General features: G+C 44.2%; 1 protein-coding gene across 1 annotated transcript in view; it reads right to left on the bottom strand.

Annotated features, from left to right (window-relative positions):
• PTPRQ (protein tyrosine phosphatase receptor type Q) overlaps nucleotides 1-25,799 on the bottom strand; it is a 197,034-nt gene that overhangs the window by 64,699 nt on the left and 106,536 nt on the right. The window contains exons 31-35 of the mRNA XM_054989033.1: nucleotides 24,623-24,774; nucleotides 23,644-23,785; nucleotides 22,461-22,733; nucleotides 14,032-14,358; nucleotides 6,232-6,353 (exon numbers count right to left, since the gene is read on the bottom strand). Coding sequence (XP_054845008.1) covers nucleotides 6,232-6,353; nucleotides 14,032-14,358; nucleotides 22,461-22,733; nucleotides 23,644-23,785; nucleotides 24,623-24,774 — 1,016 coding nt within the window. The remainder of the gene's footprint in view (nucleotides 1-6,231; nucleotides 6,354-14,031; nucleotides 14,359-22,460; nucleotides 22,734-23,643; nucleotides 23,786-24,622; nucleotides 24,775-25,799) is intronic.

Below are 25,799 nucleotides of genomic sequence, written 5' to 3' on the forward strand. Positions count from 1 at the left end.
CTGCTCAGCCACAGTCAGTGCCTTCTTCCTCGGACGAGGAGGACATGGCAGGCATGCAAGAGATTCTGGAACGTATAGCTGCACTCGAGCAGGCCAAAGGGTCTCAGTTGCAGGGGGCTGGTAGGGCCAAGAGGCAAAAGGCAGTTAAGAATGCATCAGCAGCAACTCTCAAGCGTGATATTTTAACTCGTCTTTCTGCCTTGGAGGATGCAGGCGGTGCGAGCGGTTCCAGCAGTGCCCTGGCACAGGCAACGGAGTCCGAGAACACCGGAGCTGGAGTTGAAGAGCTGAGCAGTGTGCCAGAAGGTAGCCTTGGTGCTGTTGCCGGCCCTGTAGCTGTTGCTGTCGACCCGATTGAAGGGGAAGGTAAGCTTGGCTCCACTGCACAGCACACTTATCCGTGGCCATGGGGGCCTTGGGGACAGGTATCCACATCTACGGCCGGGGCAGCTCCATATGCGCTGGGTTGTCAACCTAGCACATCTCAGGGCAGTGGTCAGGCAGCCTCTTGGCCCTCTTGGCAGCAGCATGGGGCTCAGAATCAGTATGTTGGGTTGGGTCATGCCGGTTCTGGCTCTCCATGGCAGCCTACGGCTGGTTCCCACTGGATGCCTTCAATGTATGGGCCTGCATTTTATGGGACTGTTCCTTTTAGTGCCTTACCATTTGGAGATGTGGCTCTTCCATTGGGCGACCACCTCACACAGGCCACTAGGGATAAAATCCTTAGGGGAGAATACGTAGACGTCTTTACCCTTCTCTTCAGAGAGCTGGAGAAGAAGGATAAGGATGATCTTGACGACAGGGACAAGGAGAGGCTTAAGCGTCGTCGAGTTGATAGGACCTGGGCAAATTGGCTCCCGGGTTTCCTCATTTATGCGGGGGTTATTGCTAGGGCACAGTCTTGGAGGGCTGCCTCCCTGTTCCAGTATCTAGATATAATTTATAAAGGATACAATGACTTTACTGGACCTGCCTGGCTCCAGTACGATGAGGAATTTAGAATGCGGGCTGCGATTAATCCTGGGATGCCATGGGACAGGATACATCAGCAATTATGGCTTCAGGTAATGTCTCCAGCGAAGCCAAATATGGGGGATCGTTCTGACAGTGGCCATCTAGTGCACCGAGCAATGGCTACTCCCACTGCCCGCACTTCTGCGGGGCAGGTGGTTCAGCCCCGCTTGCTCTGTTGGGAGTTCACCTCCCAGGGTGTGTGTAATAGGAAGTTCTGTAAATTTGGGCATGAGTGCCCAATCTGCGGTGGCCCCCATGCCTTTACGGCCTGTAAGCGTCAGAAGCCAGGGGGGAAACGTGGGGGTAGGGGAGGGGGCAGCTTTCAGCAGTCGTCGGCTGGTAAAGGGGCCCAGCCCCATAAATCTGAAAGTGCTTAGGCAATTGTTAGCACCCTACCCTAGGCGCGAGGATGCACGTTATCTGTTGGAAGGTTTCACGTTTGGGTTTCGTATTCCTTATCAGGGTCCACGTACCCCTTTCATGGCGGCTAACCTGCGTTCGGTTGCCGGCATGGAGGAGGTTGTGAGGGACAAGATTGCTAAAGAGTGTTCTGAGGGGAGGGTTTTGGGACCCTTCTCCTCTCCCCCTGTTCAAAGACCCCTGGTGAGTTTAGGATCATTCATCATTTGTCTTACCCCCGTGGTGGCTCTGTAAACGATGCCATTCCCGACCATTTGTGTTCCGTCCGTTACACTTCCTTTGATCAGGCAGTTTTGATGGTTAGGCGATGTGGAATTTCAGCGGAGATGGCGAAATGCGATATCAAGTCGGCCTTTCGCCTTCTCCCAGTCCATCCAGATGATTTTGAACTGTTAGGGTTCGCTTTTGAGGGGCAGTATTATATGGATAGGGCTCTTCCTATGGGCTGTTCTATCTCATGCGCTGCCTTTGAACGCTTTAGTTCATTTCTTGAGTGGGCTTTGTCTCATAAGCTGGGTTGCCGGGACATGGCTCATTATTTAGATGATTTTATTTTTTCTGGGGTTGCAGGGTCTGGACAGTGTGCCAGACTCCTGGCTGGGTTTGTGAGACTGACAGGAGAGCTAGGTGTACCATTAGCTCATGAAAAGACGGAGGGCCCATCCACCAGGTTGACATTCCTTGGCATAGAGTTGGACACTACTCAGCAGACGTCCCGTTTGCCTGGGGAAAAGATTGTGGATCTTAAGGCGCGCCTAGCTGCAGTCAAGGGCCAGAGCAAAATTTCTCTTCTGGAACTACAGCGGCTCGTGGGCCATTTGAATTTTGCATGCAGGGTGGTGGCACCGGGGCGTGCCTTTTTGCGTCGCCTTTGTGATGCTATGGGAACCCTACGGTTGCCTCATCATAGGTTGAGGATTAGTAGAGGCATGCGGGAGGACTTGCTGGTTTGGGAGCAGTTCCTCAGTTCGTTTAATGGGGTTTCATTCTGGAGACAGGATTTGCTTTTGGAGGCTGATCTGCAGGTGACCACGGACGCGTCTGGGTCCTTGGGTTTTGGTGCTTACTTCAGGGGCCATTGGTGCGCTGAGCAATGGCCTCCTGACTGGCGGGAGCACGGCCTAAACAGGGATTTAACATTTCTTGAGTTATTCCCAATTGTGGTGGCAGTCTATTTGTGGGGAGCAGATCTGGCAAATCACACAGTTCACTTCTGGTGTGATAACCAGGCAGTAGTCCAGGTGTTGAATTCCCTTACATCTAAGTCCTCTGCGGTTATGAGGTTAGTTAGGCCGTTTACACTCCGCTGCTTGCAATTGAATATCGTGTTTAGGGCCAGGCACGTCCCTAGTCTGGACAACGGTGTGGAAGATGCCCTGTCTCGCTTGCAGATGGAGCGTTTTCGGCAGCTTGCCCCCGAGGCCGATTTATTACCGGCCCAGATGCCCCAGGAGCTTTGGGATCTTGGACGATGGAGGCATGCAGGGCTATTCAGCTAGCTATGGCACCTAGTACAAGGAAGGCGTACGACAGGTCGGTACACCAATTGGCTGAGTTTAGGCAAAATGCGGGGCTGCAACAGGAGTGGCCAGTTCCAGTTGAACATCTGATGCAGTTTTGCGTCAGCCGACGAGGTAAGGGCCTAGCAGTTAAGTCTATTAAGGCGCAGTTGTCAGCTGTGGCGTTTGCCAGCAAGGCCCGTGGACTTTGTGAGGCCACGGGCGATTTTAGGATTCGTAAGATGCTGGAGGGTTGGTCTAGGGAAGCCGGCCGCCAGAGGGATGACAGACAGCCCATCTCCCCTGAGATTTTATTAGGTTTGGGCTCAGTTTGGGGCCATATTTGCCACTCTGGTTTTGAGGAAAAGCTGTTTCATGCAGCATCGCTAACTGCCTTTTTTGGCGCCCTCCGTGTAAGCGAGTTAGTGACGGCATCCCTTAAGGATGATTCTGGGAGGGCATTGTTGTTTCAGGATATTCGGTTTTTAGAAGGAAGTGTTACTATTACTGTGCGTTGTTCAAAGACCGATCAGTTGAGTAGGGGAACAGCTATTCACCTTGGGAGTTGTGGCAACAAGGATATCTGCCCTGTGGCTGCTTTGCAGCAGTACGTGTCTGTTAGGGGAAGTGATGCTGGGCTGTTGTTTCGTCATCATGACGGGAAGCCCCTCACGAAATACCAATTTTGGGCAGTGACCGGGCGTGCACTGGCTAAGTTGGGTTTGTCGGGGGTGAGGTTTGGAACCCATTCTTTTAGAATCGGGGCGGCCTCCACGGCCGCTGCTATGGGTTATCCGGTGGCAGCCATTAAGAAGGTGGGCAGATGGCGGTCTTCTGCTTATCGGGCTTATGTTCGCCCCATTAAGCAAATTTAATATGTATCATGTCTTTCTTCCAGGTGCTGTGCCAGCTTGCGGGAGGCTGAGGATCCTCATTGTCGGGCACAGCATGGTGTTCTGGGCTGCCCATCAGGCCAAAAGGACATCGGTGGGGACCCAGTTGGGTCTGAGCGATCGGGCTACTGTTGAGTGGCAGGGCCGCCGTGGCCTTAGGTGGCCAGGCTTGTTGCCACTTTTGTTTGAGGGGAGGTATGGACTTCCTCCTCATGTTTTAGTCATTCATCTCGGTGGGAATGACCTTGGTTTAGTTGAGGGCCGTGCCCTTTCTGTTCAAGCTGAGGCCGATTTACGCGTGGTGGTTCAGCGTTGGCCCGAGGTTTTGCTCGTGTGGTCTGCCATGCTTCCACGCCGGGTTTGGCGGGAGGCTTGGGATCCGCGGGCAATAGAAAGAGCGAGGCGGAAGGCCAATCGAGCCCTGTTCAGAGCCATGGAGGGTGGATTGGGGGTTTATTTGCCCCATCCACAAATTCGAGCTGAATTTGTCGATCTCTACCGAGGGGATGGGGTGCACCTTTCGGTGAAAGGCAACAGCATTTTTCTTAATGACCTGCGGCAAGGGCTTCGGCTGGTGGTAGACCACCTGTGGGGCGCTAGGGCATAAGCAGAGGCTTTGCCCTGGCGGTGGCAGGATAAGGTTTGAAAAATCAGCGGGATGGTGAGCACCCTTGGCACGTCCCCAGTTGAAGGGGATGCGGGGTCTGTCAGGATCTCTGGTATTGTTTGACGGCTGCCAGTAGAGAGGGCAGACTGCCGCGTGGGACCTCCTGTACAAGTACGGCCCCTCATGTTTGACGGCAGGGGGGTCATTAGGCTTGGTGGAGGTTCCACACGCCTGGCCGGCCGGGGGCCAGCCATACCTCGGATGGCTCGCTCTCGGGGCAGTGGGGCTCGCCCAGACAGGTCAGGGCGGAGGCCCAGGTGGGACCCCAGGGCCTGACCTGTACCGCTTAGTTAGGCCCTTGCCATTATTATGTTCATGTTCATGCTGTTGTCAAAATAAAATTGACCTTTAGTACCCAATTAATGTGTTGTCTCTTCATTCCGCCTTGGGTGGCAATGCGGCATTCCCAGTTGGCAGCTTGCTGCCTTAGACTGGGGGCCGGGGTTTGCCGCGCCGGCGGATGAGCAGGAGAGCAACACCAGCTTTCCCGGGCATCCGGGCATCTGGGGAGAGGCGGGGCCAAGGTGTTTCAAGCCGGCGCCGCCTTTCCCCTTCAGCAGTCGCTCTCAGCTCAGCCCACCCACCCGCCCTGCAGCAGTACAGGATAGCCGGTCGCTGGTTCCCAGGGCCAGGTAGGAATTTTTTCTCCCTTTCTAATTGGTTGTTTGAAGGGGAGTTTTTCGCCTACCTTGTACTGCTTGCGTGGGTTTTTGAGGTAATTGGATTCGGTGGAGCTGTAATAGGTTATTCCTGGCAGGATAAGGTTTGAAAAATCAGCGGGATGGTGAGCACCCTTGGCACGTCCCCAGTTGAAGGGGATGCGGGGTCTGTCAGGATCTCTGGTATTGTTTGACGGCTGCCAGTAGAGAGGGCAGACTGCCGCGTGGGACCTCCTGTACAAGTACGGCCCCTCATGTTTGACGGCAGGGGGGTCATTAGGCTTGGTGGAGGTTCCACACGCCTGGCCGGCCGGGGGCCAGCCATACCTCGGATGGCTCGCTCTCGGGGCAGTGGGGCTCGCCCAGACAGGTCAGGGCGGAGGCCCAGGTGGGACCCCAGGGCCTGACCTGTACCGCTTAGTTAGGCCCTTGCCATTATTATGTTCATGTTCATGCTGTTGTCAAAATAAAATTGACCTTTAGTACCCAATTAATGTGTTGTCTCTTCATTCCGCCTTGGGTGGCAAAACTGAGATAATCAAAATAGCATATTATTACAGAGGATTAAATATTTTTTAATAAAACATGTACCTATCAGCATAGTGAGCTACAAAAGTCATCAGACAATTACAGAACACCTTTATATGGTGCCTTCCAAGATGACAGGATATTTTCAAAGAATCTATGAAATTTACAAGGGTTTAAATTGTGATAGGGTATAGTTAATCTTCAACTAAGGAAGTTATAAAATAAAAATGAAGAATATGCTTGAATAGAATAAAGATTTCTCCTCCGAATGCAAATTCCCTCTGCCCTCTGTGTTGTGACCTTACACTACCTTTTCTTATCGCTGGCAGATTTCCACTCCTTTTAGCCAATTGTAAAATTGTCCTCACTAGTAAGAATCCACAATCAGCTTCTACACCAGAATTCACAAGAAAGGTTTTCAGGTCATGAATTATGATTTCTAGGTAAACTTCAGAATTCTGTTTTTTAAGCAGGCAAGGACTAGCTCTTATTTTGATTTGTTTCATTCTATAATATATATATATATATATAAAACAGAAGTGACTTACTGAAGTAATGTCAATGAGATAGAATGTTGGCCCAGTAATGATGACTGGTTCACTCCAGCTGATATTAATACTGTAAGGAGATGTAACTAATACAGACACATTTTCTGGAGGAGCATCTGGAGCTAAAAAAAAAAGTGAAATTATATGGGGATAGATGCCTATGTATTCACCAACACATTATATTCAAACCAATCCAATCAATAAACGTCGTTCAGAACAATAAACAATACTCAATCCAAATTATTTTACTTTCCCTCTTAATGAAGAGTTTCCACATAATACAGCAAGCATAAGAGAACAGATGACTCCTCCATAGAAACTTCTAGTGTTGTATATGTTGATTTTAGTTGTAACCATAATAGAAACATAAAAATTATGATTGTGAAAATATTTTGTGTAGTGCCTAAAATATAACAATGTAACTCTTGGTATTATTCAATAGTTATTAAAAATTCAGCAAAACTGATCCACTTAACACTTTTAAAAATTATAATGGTGGCCAGATTATTTTATGTAAACGGAATGCCTGCTATACGCTAATATTTATGGTTATATTTAAAATAAGAGTTGAACCCAAGTGGTGTCTGTTTTTTATTTCTGCACTAGAAAAATGCCCTGATACTGCAGTGGGCTTTGAGGACTCGTCAGTTTCCTCAGAGGATTGCTGAGGACTTATCAGTTTTCCTCATTTTTTTTTTGTCTTTAATTACAAAGGTTTTTTGTCTTTAATTTTCTTTTTAAAATCAGACCAAAACCTGGATTGGTTGCTGTTCAACCAATCACGATGTAGGGGAATAAAGGGGAAGCTGAAACGCAGGGCCAGGGCAGTCCTCACACCCAAGGAAGCATTCTGCACTTCAAAAAAGCCCTGGGTTAACTTTGCTGGAAAAAAACAGCATCAGGGTATGTGTGCAGGCACAAAAGTGCAGAAAAGCCGAGAAAAGATCGATTCTGTGGCAGTTGCAGTCTTTCTGTGTGAAGAATGCAAAAAAGTCTAGGAAGTAATTTGGAGACTGAATTGGGGTATTTTGACTGTATGCAGAAGTCTGGAGAGAAACTGATGCATTATGGGGCCCGAATCGATGAAAAAGCCCACCGTGGAAAAGACCAAACAGTGCTATCCTGAGAGTGGGGTAAAAAGTGCACAGGAAGCTGACTAGCACTTTCTCTGAGATGTGCCAGCAGAGTGCCCAATGGCACTGGGTCCAGCCATGCACTCGCATGGCAACACTATGAAGTAACATAGGTAAAAGCTACTGCACCAGTGAGGAAAGGGGTAGATCCAGTAGCATGGCAGGAGTTAGTTGACTCTCTAAGCTGCTCCAGCCTGGGAACACACACACCCTTTCCCAAATGCTTGAAAGTTACACCATCAAAATGGCTTAAACTCAGACTCCCATATGACAGAAAAGGCCAAATGCCCCTCACAACTCTGGTAGAGCATAGGATGTCAATGACAGCTGCAACCAATCACCTCCCTCCTCAGCAGCAGCAACCTCCCCTCCCCCCACACTCATTCACACCACTGCATATATCCCAGCCAGGATGCCCCATAGTTCTATTTGGATGGTTACCCACATTCGCCTTGGGAAGGTTCCCTGGCAAATGCCCCCCTCCCCTGGGGTGGAACTGCAAGCCATACTGGAGCCCACAAACATGGCTTTCTCCAACTAAGCAGCTCCAGCTTTCTGTGCTCTTTGCCACGGGTGGACATGTTTCTATTTAGCACCTGTGCAGGTGGCGATTCAACAGGGAGACCTGGTAGCATGATCTGTACAGTTCCTGCCACTCTGCTCAGTTCCAGCCCAGCTCTTGGAGCATCCTGCCTGAGGAGGCTTTCCGACCAGAAAGTCTGCCTCATTCAGATGCATATTTTGCTAAGAATGGCTCAGCCTATCTCCCCATGTACCCTAGAAGCATCTCACAAAGACATACTGTACAGAGGAAATTGGTATCCCAATTCATTGGACCTCATCTCAATTTGCTATTCAATAAAGTCTGGCATATTCTACAGCTCTGTCCTTTGTCTGTGAGTGGGCGAGACTAACTCCATGTCCCTTCCTGCTCCAACATCCAATCTGTGAGTTTCCCTTAGGGCTAAGTCTTTCACACTTCCAAAACTATGAGCTCTAACTCAGAGACGGCCATGCTGGGATTGCTGTCATTGGTCTTTCTGGTTGTCTGGAAGGAGAGGGGCAGGCCCCCTGGATTCGCCACCCCAGCCCCCCTGGGACTCACCAGGCAGCCGTGATGCCGAGCTGGAAGAAGGCACACTGGCCATCAGCCTGTTCACCACCAAGCTGGGGGAGCAGGGAAAAGGCACGCTGGCCACCAGCTTGGTGGCTACTGCAGCCTGACTCCCAGCAGGGTCAGGGGAAGGCCCGATAGCCCAACGCTTGGCTGGGTTGGGAGAAAGGACTAGCTGTCACAGCCTGACTCTCAGATGGGTCAAGTGAAGGCCCAACTGTCACAGAAACTCCCATGGCGACGCAGCCTGGATGGGACCTAGCAGCTGCAGAGGGAGCTGCAGTGGGTAGATGCTCAGCTGGGCTAAGGAATGACCCATCAGCTGTGACGGCCACTGGCTGCACTGCAGGAGCAGCATCATGGCTAGAGAGCGCATCCAAACCATGATGACATGGGTGTGGCCAGAGGAAGAGCCAGGGGGCACCTCCAGGGCTGCAGAAGTCACAGTGGTGCCAGGAGACAGTGTCAGAGACGCAGGCACACTGGTGGATCCTGCCATGCACGCTACCCCAAGGCAGAAGCGGAGTACATCCACAGGTGAAGGGGCGGCCAGCCCCACCCTGCAGGGCAGCCAGAGAAGCATGGGGAGAGGCCAAAGGCCAGGTCAAGTCCTAGAAGATGCCAGGAGAGGGAGAGAGCTCTGGCCATCACCTGGGAGGGGGCAGGACAGCCATGGACAAGGCAAAGCCTGGGGGATGGGGTGGGAGTCTCCCCCAGATGAGCTATACAAGGGCAAACCCCAGGGTGGCCGATGAGGATTAACTGGGAGTGAATGCGAGCGACAGTGAAGGCTACAGAAAGAGAAAGTGTGACAAGGCAGAGAGAAGGGTGTAAACCAGCTGAGACACTCCAGTGAGAGGAGAGAGGAACCAGGATGGCATTAACCCTTCCCTCATTTCTGAGCCCATCCCTGTGCCATGACCAGCACAAGGGCAAGCCTGGCAGGCTAACCCCCCCCCCCTGGCTCTGACGACCTCAAAGGGGAGCCTGACACTGGCGCCACAGGACTTCTGTTTTGTTCAGCTTCAAAACACTGCAGGGGTCCAGAGGCACCTTGAAGGCTGATCTCACAGTTGACCCACCTAATGGTCCCCACCTTCTCTCCCCACCCACACGCACACTCTGCTGGGTGCTCTGTGGGGCTCGCATAGGGAATGGGCTGGTGAGTGGTCTGAGGGTGTGTGCGCGCTCTGGCACTGGGGTGGGAAATGAGGTTCTCTGAGTTCCACACTCCTCCACAGAACTTTGGTATCTGATATGCATGCAGCTTCGTGGTGCAGGCATATGGTACACCAAGTAGATACAAGGGACATGCTGCCATAGGTGCAGCCTAGAGGGTTTGTGTGAATGATGGATCTCTGGGGCAGCCCACCAGCTGGGCCAGCTTGTCCCCCCTTCTCTGCTTTGTGAGAGCACAATATCAGCGTTGAGGTTTTTGCCTGCCTCTCACCTCTTCTCATGTAGGTATTGAACCAGGAGCCCCTGGCCATGCTATCTTTTCCACTGAGCCATGCTTGTCTTGCATTGATATCTGCCTGGCCCCATGTGGCTGGTGGTGATGTTGGGCTGCAGTGCAGTGCCTAATGCCTGTCTCCTTTGAACCTACCATCTTGGTCTAGTGGTTAGGATTGGTCTTAGATGTGGGGCTGTGGGTTCATGCCTAGTATCTGTCCTTTCCTTCCTTTCTATTTTTACTTTTTTCAGGGTGAGGGCGTGTGGGGTTCTGAACAGGGATGGCTGTGAGCAGGCAGCACTTTTGCTGCCAGTGATGTTCTTGTGGGGTATGGTTGGACATCCAGTACACCGCATGGGTGCCCATCCCCTATCAGCTGGGAAGGGGGGGAGTATTTGAGCCATGAGCCTCTGTTGGGGTTGTGCTATTGCTGGGTCTTCGCTCGCTGTCCACTGGCTCTCTGTGGTGTGGGAGTGGGACCATTTTTTCATCATAGGTAGAAGCCTTTGGAAACTAACTGCAACTGCTGCATTTGAGCAATGGCAGTCAAGTTAAGAAAAGATGGTATCGGTTGAGCTCAGCCCATGGTACCCAGCATGCATGTGGCCACCTCAGTCTGTGAAAATATGGCTGGAAACCATCATGGGCTTCAAATGAGTGAAAGCTACAGATGACGCTATCTCAAAGGGACTTGCATATAAAGACCTGTCATACATTCATTTAAGGGCAGGATGTTAATATATTTCAAACCCTTTCTCAAAAGTGCCTTGGCATTCCTTCACTGGTTTTCACCGTAACTAAAGAATGTTCTCCAAGAAACAGAATTTACATCAAATAATTAGTATAAACTAAAACATGACTGGAAACTGCAGATGTGTTAGCTTCAGCATAGAAGTTTTAAAACAAACTTCTTACATAAACAAACTTATGCCAGTGGTAACTGTCACATACTGATTTAAGACTGTTTGTGAAATGAGTCTAGCCACTAATGGGTAAGATATCACTATACCCTTTTTCTTATAAATCACAGCAATTTACTCAGTAGGAATGACCTAGTCTTATTCACTCGTTCCCCCTATAATCCAATCACTTCCTCTCATGAGCACTTTTCTCCTGGTTTTCACAATAATGCATTTTCTGTAACTAATAACCATCATTTCCTGATTATCATGCTTCTATGCTTGCACAGGAATGTGGGTCTTATGGAGGTCAGGGTCATTTTTTCCCATCCATCTGTGTCCTGATGCTAAGGCAGCAGTTAAGTTGGTTAGCTGGAAGGTACGTCTGGCTAGCTTATCATCTTACAAAGCAGGTCTTCAAACAGCGAGGCTCATTCTCTGATGCTCAGATACATCCTCTGACCTGAGGTCTGTTCATTTAACTTGGGAATGTATTGGCAGAAGTTTTTTAAAGATAGAGATATTACCACCAAAAATCTTAATGTAAATTCATGTTTGCCTCTTTACGACCCCGCCCCCCGCCCACAAATGTCAAACCTGGTAATTTGAAGGGGGAAAAACTTAAAGAGGTGTCTAGTGTCTCCAATATTTTACAGATAAAAATGACTGAGATGAAGTGTAGTAAACATTGTTCCAGTGGAGCAACTTCCAAGAGGAATCAGAGGTATCTTAGAGGCAATTCAGTATTGTCCCTTTCCCCCTTTGATCTACCAAAAGCATCTCTTCATTATCTGGTGATAGTAGTAAGGAAAGGAAAAGGAAAGGAAGCAGTTAAAGTCAAGGCGAGTCATTTATCACAGGATGGCTCCAATAGCAATCCACTGATCACTCCAGTGTCCAACAAGGACAACTCCATTTGTTTTTCAAAATACCATGAAGCAAGTATAGGTAGAACAGAGTAAACAGAGCAGCTGAAATGATTTTGGATTCTTATACTTCATGACCTGCTCCCTTGCTGCAGTTTTTATTTTGTTTTGATGTATTTTGTCCCTCTTTGTTTCTAGTACAAATAGCACATATACAAAGGAAAAGAAGAAAGGAATGAATAACAAAACTAAATTTATTGTGACACAGGCATAACTATGCAGAGACTATTCACCACTTGAAGGACAAAGGCAACAGCCTTGTGCAGATGACAATGTAGGTAGAATAAATGTGTATACTGGGAGAGTGGAAGCCCATGGACCCCTTTGCATGTTTATCCTCTTTTCTTTAAAAAAAAAAGGCTAGATACACTCTATCTGCATTTATCTTCACCTCATTTTGCCTGTGTGCAGATTTGGACAAAGGCGAGAGCAGGGACAATAGACATGAATCTGATACCCTTTCCACTTCCCACATGTTCATTCTACCTGCATTGTCATTTGCACAAAGTTAATGTTTCATATGGTGTCTGCTCGCACTGCAAGATGCAATGTAAGAAAACTAGGAATCAAGTCCAGGATATATGTATTTAGGGGTGCAAACCAAGATGGACAGCAACTGTCCTCAGGGTTGCCAGTTCTCTTAGCAACCGTTTCATCTCACCAATCTGATAAGCAGACTTCAGCAGGTACAGTTTTACGTCACAGAATCTATCTACTAGGAAAAACCTTACCAATGAAACTTCTGTTTCCTGGTAGCAATGTGCAAAGTAGGACAGGACTCCTGAAAAATGGGTGAACAGCTTATACCCTAGGTTACATGCGGTAATTTAAATGTCTTCATCTGCGGTGAAACAAACTTATACTTAAAAATTGTAGTAACTACTTAGAGTTATATTCACTAGAAAACTACTCCATGCAACGCGGCTGTATAATTTATCAGCAGTGCAATAACAGGACCATCAAACTATTTTATGAGACAGAAAGATGGTCCCTAAGAGAACAATATATAAAACAGAAGGCTGAGTTCTCTATCTAAACGTGGGAGCAGAAACAGCATTGGTGACACACTTCCAGGGCAACCTTAAGCAGAGGTACACCCTACAAAAGCTCGTTCAGCTTAGAATGGAATAATTCTGTTTAGGACTGCTCTGTTCAAAAGTGATATTAGTGTTCCTGTAGCTATGATTGTGTAATGTGTAAGATTTTTTTTTAAGTTCATCTTCATTAATCTTCACAGAATTACTGTTGTTAAAATGGAAAAGAACCAGATCTAACTTTATAAGAAAATTATCAAAACCATGTCATGAGTGAGCTAATTTCCACAGTGATTGGTTTGCAGCCATAATCCATGAATGCTCTGCATAAACACACATATAGAAAAGCACAATTTTTTCTTTGATTTTGTCTTTCAGACGAGAAACCATAGTACCGTCAGTATTCAAACAACAGTGTGTGGATTTGTTGTGGCAGTGTCTTAAGAAACAAGTTACCAGTGCGTGTATACTTTAAAACAACAGTGAACTTTTAATTCTAAGAATAATTTTTGAAATGAATATTGTCTTGATATTATTAGGCAACTCTTCCACTGATGACTTGGAAGGCAGACCCACTAAGTCAAAATTACTACAGTTTTCCATGACAGGAAACCTGAAATATGTTTTCACTTGTTTAGATTAAACTATTTCCACAATATGAAAAAATTCTAGATCCTGCAGCTGTTTTTCAAAATTAGCACAAGTAGCTGCTAAGATCTGCCAAGTGAGAAATCCTTTCCAGAACTGCTGGCTATTAGTAGACTTTCTCACACAAATAAAAAGCATTAAGTCTATTTTAAAAGAATCAAATCCACCAGTTACGTTAACCTAGGTAACTGAAAAGAGATTCTATTCTTACTGCTTTGAACATTTAATCTTTTAAAAACATTACCCCATATTTTGTTACCAATATATGAGGAAATGCCCTATTAGTATCACCAGCGTATTTTGTACAATTAAAACATGACTTTCTATTTCCTTTTGCTATACATTTCTGTTGAAACTAAAGCCACAGAAAACAGAAACAAACAGCTAATATGCAGTACAATAACACCATTCTAAAACACACCTCCTCTTTCAGGGCTATCATAGTATATGCATGTTTAAATTCTAGACACATGAGGACACCCTTTTAATATGCACGAGATAACTGTATGACCAAATTCACAAATGTGATTTGTTCTTATAGCACGTGTGTCAACATGAAACTCAGAAGTATAGTAACAGTTATTCTTACTTACAGCCAGGTAGAGTTTGTGTAGAAATCCAAGGTGAAGGGCTACCATATCCTGCATTTGTACTAGCTGAAACCCTAAATCTGTACCATCTGAATTTTTTAAGATCATGCACTGTTTCCTCCGTAAAATCACCAGTATGATATGAATATTGTTCCTTCTCATGTTCAGTACATTCAGCAGCTTCCCAATTACTGCAATGGATAGATTGTAACTGCGAGGTAATCTTGTAGTTTAGGAAGTAGCCAAAGATAGTAACCGGCATCCTCCATCTCAAAGTCACACTGGTTGACTGTATGTTTGAAAATGCAATATCTCTGGGGGCGCTAGGAACTAGAAAAAAACAAAACAAAATTTTAATTTTATGTACCAAACTTTACAATGAGAAGCAGTTTGCTTATTGTTGAAAATAAGATTATACTGAATATGGCAGTACAATGAATTAAATACATATCAATATGATTAATCCTGCTGTATTTAATTAGCTCTCTAAGTATTAATAAATCTAAATATTTTGATGATTAAATACACTGGCAAAAATATTGGTTCCTCTCTTAAGTATTGACATAAGAATAATCACAAGTATTATATCAAGATAAATATATAAAAAGCAGGCAATATAAGAAGTCATAGAATCATAGAGTTGGAAGGGGCCATACAGACCATCTAGTCCAACCCCCTGCCCAGTGCAGGATCAGCCTAAAGTATCTCTGACAAGTATTCATCCAGCCTCTTCTTGAAAACTGCCAGTGAGGGGGAGCTCACCACCTCCCTAGGCAGCTGATTCCACTTTTGAACTACTCTGACCGTGAAAAAGTTTTTCCTAATATCCAGCCGGTACCTTTGTGCATGTAATTTAAGCCCATTGCTTTGCGTCCTACCCTCTGCTGCCAACTGGAACAGCTCCTTGCCCTCCTCCAAATGACAGCCTTTCAAATATTTAAAGAGAGCAATCATGTCCCCCCTCAACCTCCTCTTCTCCAAACTAAACATTCCCAAGGCCCTTAGTCTTTCATCGTAGGGCTTAGTCTCCAGACCCCTGATCATCCTCGTTGCTCTCCTCTGCACCCTCTCGATTTTGGCCACATCCTTTTTGAAGTGAGGCCTCCAGAACTGCACACAATACTCCAGGTGTGGCCTGACCAAGGCAGTATAGAGAGGGGCTATGACCTCCTGCGATTTCGACGCTATGGCCCCTTTGATACAACCCAAGATTGAATTAGCCTTTTTTGCCACCGCATCACACTGACTGCTCATATTTAGTTTACAGTCTACTCTTACCCCAAGATCCCTTTCGCATATACTACTGCCCAGAAGTGTATCCCCCATCCAGTATTTGTGCTTCCCATTTTTGTCGCCCAGATGTAATACTGTGCACTTGTCTTTGTTGAATTGCATCCTATTCACAGCTGCCCACTTCTCCAGAGTATTCAGGTCTTGTTGAATTTTAATTCTATCTTCTTGGGTGTTTGCTACTCCTCCCAATTTGGTATCATCAGCAAATTTAATGAGCAGCCCTTCCACTCCTTCATCCAGATCATTGATAAAAATATTGAAAAGTACTGGGCCCAAAACCAAGCCCTGCGGCACCCCACTGGACACCTCCCTCCAATCTGATGAAATGTCGTTGACCACCACTCTTTGGGTACGGTCCTCTAACCAGTTCCCTATCCACCAAACTGTCCTATAGTCCACTCCACAGTCTTTCAGTTTGCCCATCAGAATGTCATGGGCAGGGGCGGCGCTAGGGTTTGCCGCGCTCGCGGCTGGCCGGCCAAGCACCCCCCCGCGCGCACGAGCACGCGCGCACCTGCCTGCGTGATGACATCATGCGTGATGTCATCACGGGAGCGCACACGCCGCCGCCGGCCCGATCACTGCGGCGGGCGGCCTCCGAGCTCTCCCGCTCGGTTGCCTCCGCTGCAGCAGATGCCTGCCCGCGGTGGCTGTGCCCGGCCGGGGGCTTGTGCTGGCAGCGGCGGCGGCATGGGGTGGGAGGAATAGGAGGCTTCTGCTTTGGGAGGCGCGCTCTCGCCCCCCGCACCTCTTCCAGCGCTCCCTCCGGCACCCCGCGCCTGCGGCCACCGCCTACCTGGCCTCAATAGGCGCGCCGCCCCTGGTCATGGGTGACCTTATCAAAAGCTTTACTGAAATCCAGATAAATCACGTCAACAGAGTTCCCGCGATCCAGTAAACTGGTCACTCGATCAAAGAAGGAAACCAGGTTGGTCTGGCAAGATCTGTTAGGAACAAAACCATGCTGACTTCCCCAGATCACTGAGCGATCCTTCAGATGCTTACAGACTGATCCCTTTAAAATCTGTTCTAATATCTTCCCAGCAACAGAAGTCAGACTGACCGGCCGGTAGTTTCCCGGGTCATCCTTCTTCCCTTTCTTAAAGACTGGGATAACATTTGCTCTTCTCCAGTCTTGTGGCACATCCCCAGTCCTCCAGGAGGCCTTGAAGATGATGGACAGGGGTTCTGCAAGTTCTCTAGAAAGTTCTTTCAGCACTCTTGGGTGCACCCCATCCAGCCCAGGGGATTTGTATTCATCCAATGCAGCCAGATGCCTCTCCACAACCTCTCTGTCAATGTCAATTAGCCACTCAGGTGTCCTGCCACATTTTCTACTATCTCTAATAGAATACTATCTCTTTGTACAATATAAGAAGTTTGGGTTTAAGAAAACCTATCTTTCAATTACATCAACTTTTCTACGACCTGTTAGAAGAGGTGTTACTGTTGTTTCTATACTCAAGAACAAATCTTGACAGAGGGAAGGTAATATTTAGCACAGCTATTTTGAGCATGGATATACCATCTTTTAATACTCTTGCTTCTAAATGGGATTCTTTTCCTACCCCTTTGAAACCCCAAACTCTCAGATACACTCTTGAAATATCTACCCAGTCAAAATTCTAGAAACAAATACATTTATTAATTTTAAAAATGTATAATGCTACAGTTGCCCCAAAATTGATTCAAGGCAGCTTATAATCTTATGGATGCAGAGGCTTATTCATTTCTTAAAGATGCAGGAGCTCTGTTGACTATACAAAGTACTTCTACCTTCAAGAACATCCACATTCACTGCGGTGAAGAAAGCACATCTGCTTGCATATTCCTCTGTGGATTTCTCTGTTGTGTTGGAACGGATGAAGGAGCACCCATATATAAAATGTCCCAGAAATCTACTTACAGTGAAATCCTATGATCCTAGACTGGAGTAACTCTGCTGGTGTCTCATACTATTAATAGTTTCCTGAATATTTTATTAGTAAATAAGGATGTTATCAAGATACCTATAGTTTGTTCATGTGCTCCTTGGTGCTGGGACCAGCTTCCCTTCATGTTTTTGCATTGAGCAACTAAACAGATCTCTGGCCATCACAGAAACAAAAGGCAGAGAATAGCAACAGAAGAAGGAGTGCACCTCTTTCAGACATGCTAATTGGAGTAGAATAGGTGAGTCACTTGGAAGGAGCTTCACCATGCCCAGTGCTGTACATTCAATCTTTTAATTAAGAACCCTCAGTAATCAAGCACGGTGCCTTTAACCACTAGCAGACTTGTTGACAAAGGTATTTACATGGAATTGTCCTCAGGATCCTGAACTACCCCTCTTTAACCAGCTTAGATACTTGAGCTTCTCCTTCCTGTTTTCCTAAATCTGGAAAAAAAATTATTTTTTTATTTTTATACTCTGCTGTTTGTATAACAGAGGCCATAATCTGCCCCAAAGTGTATAATTTTGCTGACTCCAGAAACTGTTTATGCTCCCATCTGATCATGACAATGTAATACCTTATATTTTCCATTTGGAGATTATTTGCTACCTAGATTCTTGGACCCCTGCCTTGGTACATTAACCCCCACTTGTACCTTCGTGTAGGTTCTCTACCTCTCTGTCTTTTTGGCCTTCCCTCATGAACAGAATTACTTGCATAACATTTAGGTGCCTGAAGTAACTGATACTTTATTGGGGTTTTAGTATTAAGTAGCAATATCCAGTGCTTAATATTTTTGATTACTTGAGATTTGCTAATTCCCCAACTCAGATATTTTATGAATCTCTATAATAACTTTTCTTTTTCTTTTGTCCAGATGTCAGTATACTTTACAAGCTTTTAGTAACCTCTCACCACTCAGTCATAGATCTTTAACTGTGTGTGGGTCACATTAGAGGAATTTAAAGCTCATTGTAGAACATTCATCAGCAGTTTCATGAATATAGAATTTGAGGCAATGGAAGGAAGGTAACTTCCTTACATTTTATTGTTTTACTGATTTTTGAATGCTGTGATTTTTGATATCAGATATCCAATATGCAGATAGTGGAGTATCTGATATCAAAAATTACAACATTCAAAAACCAGGAGAACATTTTAATCTGCCAGGACATTCCATTGCTGACTTAAGAGTAGCAGTTATCAAGCAGAGAAATGTCAATGGAAAATTACAATGTGAGATTGCTGAAACTGAGTTTATTTGCAAATTCAAAACAACAGACCCCCTGCCCCCACCCCGGCTGAATCTTGAATCGGCACATTGGATTTTTCTTTCACTACAGATGCTAATTTTCTGCACTTAGCATCCATGTGTAAACTAATTATAACATGTATTATAGCTATATTCCTGACACTCTAATTTACAATACTCTTTCCCCCCGCCCGCCCCCATTATAAAGACTCCATCCTTTCCCCGCTCCATGTATCTGACAAAGGGAGCTTAGACTCTTGAAAGCTCATACCCCGGGAACCTTATTGATCTTTAAGATGCAAATGGACCCAGATCTTGCTCTTCTACTACAGACCAACATTGCTACCCCTGACGCTAAATATGGTAAAGGCGCCTTTGGATAGGACAATCCCAAATGCAAAGGAGAGCATACCCTATGGTGTCTCTGCACAGTACTCAAAAATCCAAGGTATAAAAGTATTTATTCACCAAGGAGCCTGCTGCTAACCTTCCCAATCTCACCAACTCGTTACAGTTAAGCCCCAATAATTGTTCTGTTTCAGGCAGATGGCTGTTCTACGGCATCTCTATTAATTTCCTCCAAAATAATAGCAAAAGGGAATCCAATGTCTCTCTGCAGTCCTCAGCTCCACAGAGAAGCCAAGCATATACTCTTGCATTAAAAACTGAAATAACAGCAAAAACAAACTGACCACCTGCACTGCAGAAAAAAAAATGTATTATAGCTTTTGTTGCAACCAAGGCCCATTATGAACATTTTTAAGGTGGGCTCTCCAAGCCAAATTAGCTTGAAAAGAAACTCCTAGATAACAAAACTAACATACTTGTTCTACAGGTTTCCCATTAACTTGTCAATTCTGTTTCTATAAGTGATTAGATTTAGAATATACTATGACCTTAGACTTCCCGTGATTTATTATCAACGCTTCTGCATTGCAATATTTCACAAAGGCCTTCAACAAAAGCTGAAGGCCTAGAGGAGACTTAGATAGCAAAAATATGTTGTCTATGTATAATAACACCGATATCATGATATCAGCTAACATCAGAGGATGAAATTTAGAGTTTCTCAAAAAAAGGTGCCATATTGATTATACAAATTAATGGGGCTAACAGGCATCCTTGCCAAACACCCTTCTGTAAAGAGAAAGAATTGGACATATGACCTTCCAAGCTACAGCAAACCTGAGCGGAAGTGGAATCATATAACTTTTTAATTAACCATAGCAGTCTTTGATCAATAAAAGATTTCCCTACTTTGTCCCATAAACAGTCCCTTGGAATTGAATCCAAGATACATTCCTCTTTCTGGTCTAAGAGCACATACAACATAAAAGTTTTTAACTATGTAGATGATAAGTTGTACATCAACACATGGATTTGTATTCACTTATATCTACATTGTTTTGTAAATCTGACGTATTTGTATGAGTCTGAATCTGTATGCAGATAATGTGGAGTATATGTGATAGTTCCTTTGGTGGTTTATTATTACTATCGTTGTCTTTAGTCATTGTTTTCTTTAATTGATGTTTCATTTTATTGACTTTATGGTTTTATTTTATTTATTTAATGATTTTATTGATATTTTATTGTGATTGTAAGTCAATTAGAAGGGTTTTTTTAAAAAAGGCAGGATACAAACCTTTTAAATAAATAAAATACCTTCAGTGGGAGTACATCTTGATAAGCTATGTGTGTCAGACTAGACTTCAAGTCAGATATGCTATTAGGTTACAGATTTACAGTGCAATCCTAAACAGAGTTACTCCAGTCTAAGCCCATTGAAATTAATGGGCTTAGACTAGAGTAACTCTTCTTAGGATTGCATTGCCTAATAGGACTGAAATAACTATAGTGCAAGAAATTAAATATACATTCTTCCAGAATAACCAGAATTCCTTAACCTTTTCTAAATGCACATGGTCTTAGTTTGAAAGATTCCTGAATTTTACAAACATGACTCAGAGTTCATTGTGATACCTATTTTTTAAAAGTATCACAAAGTTCATATTCGCTGATCATCTAATATGCACAAACATTTTCAGATTGAGTAATGGTCCACATATCAGTCCAGAAATCATTTTCCTCTTGCAAAAAGAATGTAACTATAATTCATATACAATCTCTCAAAATCTATTTTTAAAAGATCTTCATAGAAAATGTGTAAGAAAATGTGTAAGCTATAGTTTTCAGAATTATTTTAACAACTTAGGTACAACTTAGCCTGTTTCTGTAAGTGCACCTTTGGAGTAGTCTTATATGCTGTCCACTGCACTGTTGTAACCCACATGATATCATTTGCGCAGTGAGTTTTGCAGCAGTTATTGGGGGCTGCAACTTACCTGGTTCACTCCTGACTGCTGAAACTGAATAGGGATGACCACAGTGCTAAACATAATAGGGATTCATGCATCCTTGCAGTTGAAGAATGTAGGACGTTCCTATACCACATGAACACGTAAAGCCGCTTTATATTGAATCAGACCACTGGTCTATCAAAGTCAGTATTCACTACTCAGACTGGCAGCACATCACCTACTACCCGATCCTTTCAACTGGAGATGCTGAGGATTGAGCCTAGAACCTTCTGCATGTCAAGCAGGTGCTCGATCACTGAGCCACAACCCCTCCCCTATGTCCTTTTCATTCTCCTGCTTGGGGCAGTACACTTCCAGTGAAAGCTGTAATTCGATTCAGTTCTAAAAACAAAAGGCATTTATGCACATACCTTTTGATTATTTCTTCTTCATTGGCATCAAGATTACCCTTATATTTTGATTAAAGGCTCCCTACTATGCCGTAAGTCAGGGCTCCTCAATGTGTTGCCCATGGGTGTCATGGTGCCCTCCGACATCTTTCCTGGTGCCTGGCAAGTGTTTTTAGAAAGGGGGAAATGGGAGCTTTTGCTCAGCAGAGCTATTGGAGATCTGATTGGCTACACGGATTTTTTTAAAAATTGCTTTGGAAACAGCTGCTGCCTCCACAGCATAAGGCTCTTCACTGCATTACTGAAGGTAAGCTGTGAGTATGGAAGAAAATATTTTTTAAAAATATTTTTATTTTAAAAGGCACCTCATTAAACAGAGCTTCTTCCTGAAATGTTAAAAAGTTACTATCGGATTTATGCATAACCTCACTCCTTGACATGTCATGGTTGGCTCTGCAGCCTGTGGCAGTCATTTTGTAGCTGTGCCTACCACCCTATGTCGTAATCCCCAAAGAGCCCACAACCACAGCAAGACTGGGGACCCTTACTATACATGCTTCACTATTCCAACTAAATTAGATACTGTACTCTAATAGTGTAATAAATCTTTCTCTTCATGAGAAATTGAATTCAGTGGTGATAAAGCCAAAATAAAAACAAGTAATCCTTCAAAGATTGTTGTTCAGAGATTTTGAAATGAGCCAGTGCACATAATTTGATTTCACTTGGTGTCAAAAATAAATACTTTGGCAGTGACTCACTGTTAGCTATGCCTGTGACTAACATAGACCACTGTAAATAAGTAGCTGAGATCAACAATAAAACTGTTTCCATTCCTAACTATGAGTTTCCAGTTTCAAGTAGCTACTGCTCAACAGGAAACAATTCATGTAAAAACAGTTTTAAAAAAAACATTAACCCAATATGAGCCATTTTCTTGTGGCAAATATTTCTGGATACTACCTAAATACATTTACTTAGAAATATGTCCCAGCAATTTCTACAGAACAAAAAAAGTGTTTCAATAAAACTGGAATTCAAAATTACACAGCAAATATGTAAGTAATTTTCACAACATGGCTTTGTTGTTCTTACTACTGATAATATCTTGTTAGTTTTCAGACTATGAATTCATAAGAATATTATCTCAATACTTGCTTTTAAAAAATGCAAAGTTTAGGTTGCACAGGGCAGGAAAATTATTAAAACCAACAACTGCAATTTTAATTCCAGGAATGGTTACCTGTTTCAGCAAATGTGGTAGCATTGCATAGCTGTTCTTTTCCTTCTCCAGCAGCTGTTGCAGCTTTTATTTGAAACTGGAAAGAAGTATTTGATAACAAGTCTCTGAAAGTGTGCACTGTTTCGTTATCAGAAGACAAGATTGTTGAATTCCTTCCAAATGTTATGATGTAATAGGTAATAATCCCATTTGCCTTCAAAGGAGGGTCCCAGTAGACTATAACTGAATGCCAACTGGTTGCAGTACACTGCATATTCTGGACAGCATCTGGAGCTTCAAAGAAAAGCATGCACCAGAGGTTAACATTCCTACAAAACTAAAAGGGCAAGTGCATTAAAGTATATTTCAGGATGAGTTCAGTAATGTTTCAAGAGCAAACATTCCCGCCTTTCATACTGACAGCATAACAAGAGCTGTTGATTAAAGCTGTGAAGAGAGGTTCTTGGTTTTGCATTCTACGTATTGAGCAATTCCAAGCTTGCTTGCAACAAGCTTTGATACATGTAACACAAAATAGAATGTAGCAGAGTGAGGCTAGGAAGAATTCCCCTAGATATACACGACTGCACTCTGGAATCTAGAGGCATAAAAGCAAGCCTCTGATTCACCAAGTTCTGATGCTAAAAAAACATTCAAGATCAGCTTTATTCTACACTGCTACAAAAGCAGACCCTTGCACTGTAGTTAAAGCAAAGTCTTCTCATTTTCCTTTTGAAGTTTTATTAGCTGTTTTAACCTTTATTTAGTCCCCTCCCCCAAAGTATCCATATACTGAAGTTATAGGGGTAGGACCAATGCCTGCTGTTGCCCCAGCTCAGGAAATCTGGCTTTCAGCATAGAAGCACAGCAGCAACGTCTCCTCTGGTGCTGCAACAGAGCACAAGGATTGGTTGTATGTCCTGTTGTTTGAAATAACTCCAGCTCAGCAAGGAAGTGGATCCACCTCTATTTGTTTGATCATCATATACATTTAAAATAATCAGTATCTCAACTTAGATAAAGTCAGAGCAAGGATTTTGTTCCACTTATCTTGTTAAGACAGGAGAAATGTAAATGTGACAGATAAAAATAAATTTAAAAAATAGATTTTGTTTACATCACTTTATGTTACATCAGATTTAGAAAAGGTAAAAATAATTTAATTACACTATGAAAGCAAATAACATGCACCCAAAAATCTAACCTGACTCCTCTGTTGTTAATTCAACAATGTTACTGAATTGATTGCCATTTCCAACTCTTGTAAATGCAGAAACACTGATGAAGTAGGTGCTGAAAGGTTCTAGTCCAAGGATATTAGCTTCATTCTGTGAACCTGAAACATTCTTAGATGAAGGAAGCAATTACTGTACAACTGTTATTTTGCAGGATTTCCTACATAAGCATGGAAACATTAATAGGGATCCAAAGTGTTTTTAAAGCTCCCAGAAGAGTTTTGAGCTAATCTAGGATAATTTTTTACATTTTCTTATAACAGTTGGTCCCCATGCCATATAGAAGTTCGCCTAGTTTCAAAAACTGTTTAAGAGGCATGAAGGACCAAATCAGGGGCTTGCTAGAGTCTGATAGCAGTCTAAAATGCATATGGGTCAGAACTAAGCTTGCCCAATTATTCCAGCTGTGGCAGACTCAATGCAACTGTAAGAGTTCAAAGACACTATCAAGTTCACAGTGAGTTTGGGTAACATGGGAGCATTCTTTAAATTCAACAGGACCAAATTAACACAGAACCATATTCTGGAATCTGAATAAATCATTTGGCACGTCTGAATTGTTTTCAAATTAAACTGGACAGCTGCAACATATCCTGCTTCTACACATAAATGAGCTCTGTGTAGCTCTCACTGGTGTGGATGCAGTGGCATTTTTAGTAGCCACAGAGCATCCAACACAGCAGCTACTCTATGCCAGCAAAATTCCTCTCTCCTAACACATCAAATCATTTCCTTTTCTTTTAAGTTTGTCTTCATAGTATCAAAGCTCACCTCTGCATTTAAAATAGATGTGATGATTGTATCCTGTTTGCTATCAGCATTCCACTGATTAATTTATTTCAGAATGTGCCTTATCCCTTCCGTTAGGTGCATCACCTTTAGGTGCATACTCTTGGCACTTGTTAAATATGTCTAAATAACAATAGTTTTAATATTAGTGTTACATACCTGATAAAATGTCGTTTGACTGCTGTTTTCAAAAATGTTAAAAGTATATCTTCTAATAACACCATTTGGTTGAGGACTTGGATTCCATTTCAACCAAGCAGAGTTGAATGTGTAATTGGTAACACGCAGATTCTCAGGAGGAGCCAATGGAACTGAGGAAGGAAATATTCTTTAGTTTTAAACACTACTAATAACTATGGATAATTTGTAAGAGAAACTCGCCAAGAGAGATTTCTTGTGGATTAATTTCCAAACTTTAGAATCAACTAGGTGATACTCATATTTTACAAGGTGTTTTAGTTAGGTATGATAAAGGATATTTTTCAGATATATAAATTTATCTAGAAATTAATAGTAATAAACTATAAAATCTGATTTACTACCCAAAGAATGCAATTTCACAGATTTTTTTTTAAAAAGAAACCATTTTAAAAAGATTTAAACCTTACTGATTGAGGAAATAAAACCACTGGCAGTCTCTGGCAGTTTGTTAATATCAAAACTTCAGATTATGACCAGATACAGAGAACCAGTACAGCTGCTCTAGTGCTGCTTTAATATAGTTGTTGCAATCGCTTTCAGCTAGAAACCTTATCAGCTGTGTTTTGGACCAGTTGAGAGCCAGCATGTGTAGTGATTAGTGTCAGACTAGCCTCTGGGAGATCTAGATTTGAATGCCCACTCTTCCAAGGGCTGGAGCGGGGACACAGCCCTAAGGAAAGCAGTTCAGAAGCAGAACTGGAAGAGAGCCAGGTGGGGTGGCAACAGCAAGGGAAGAGCAGCCAGGAGGAAGGCCAATCAGTACTAGTACCCTATGGAGTAGGAGCAGGGAAGCAGGAACTATGAGTGGCCAGGAGAAGTGGGATAAAGGCCCCAACTGAAGGAGGTCAAGCTGGCTGTCAGGGAATGTGCAGTAGGCAGTCAGGCTTGGGCTGAAGAGTACCAAGCTTCCTGGAGGCTTGAGAAAGTTGCCATTCCTGGCCAAGAAAGTTGCCAAAAGGAAAATGTCATACCTTATCCAGACAGATTGACTCCTCCCCGCCCAGCTTAACCCTACAGAAAGGTGCAGCAGGCAGGACAGGAGCTCAAGGAGCTAGGAGAAGGACACAGTCTGGGAGGCAGCCCAGTATCTATGTCTGAGAAGGTGGAGCTGATAAGAGATAAACTAGCCAGGCCA

This window comes from Eublepharis macularius, chromosome 9 (genome assembly GCF_028583425.1).
Source record: "Eublepharis macularius isolate TG4126 chromosome 9, MPM_Emac_v1.0, whole genome shotgun sequence".
In the NCBI taxonomy this organism is placed as follows: Eukaryota; Metazoa; Chordata; class Lepidosauria; order Squamata; family Eublepharidae; genus Eublepharis; species Eublepharis macularius.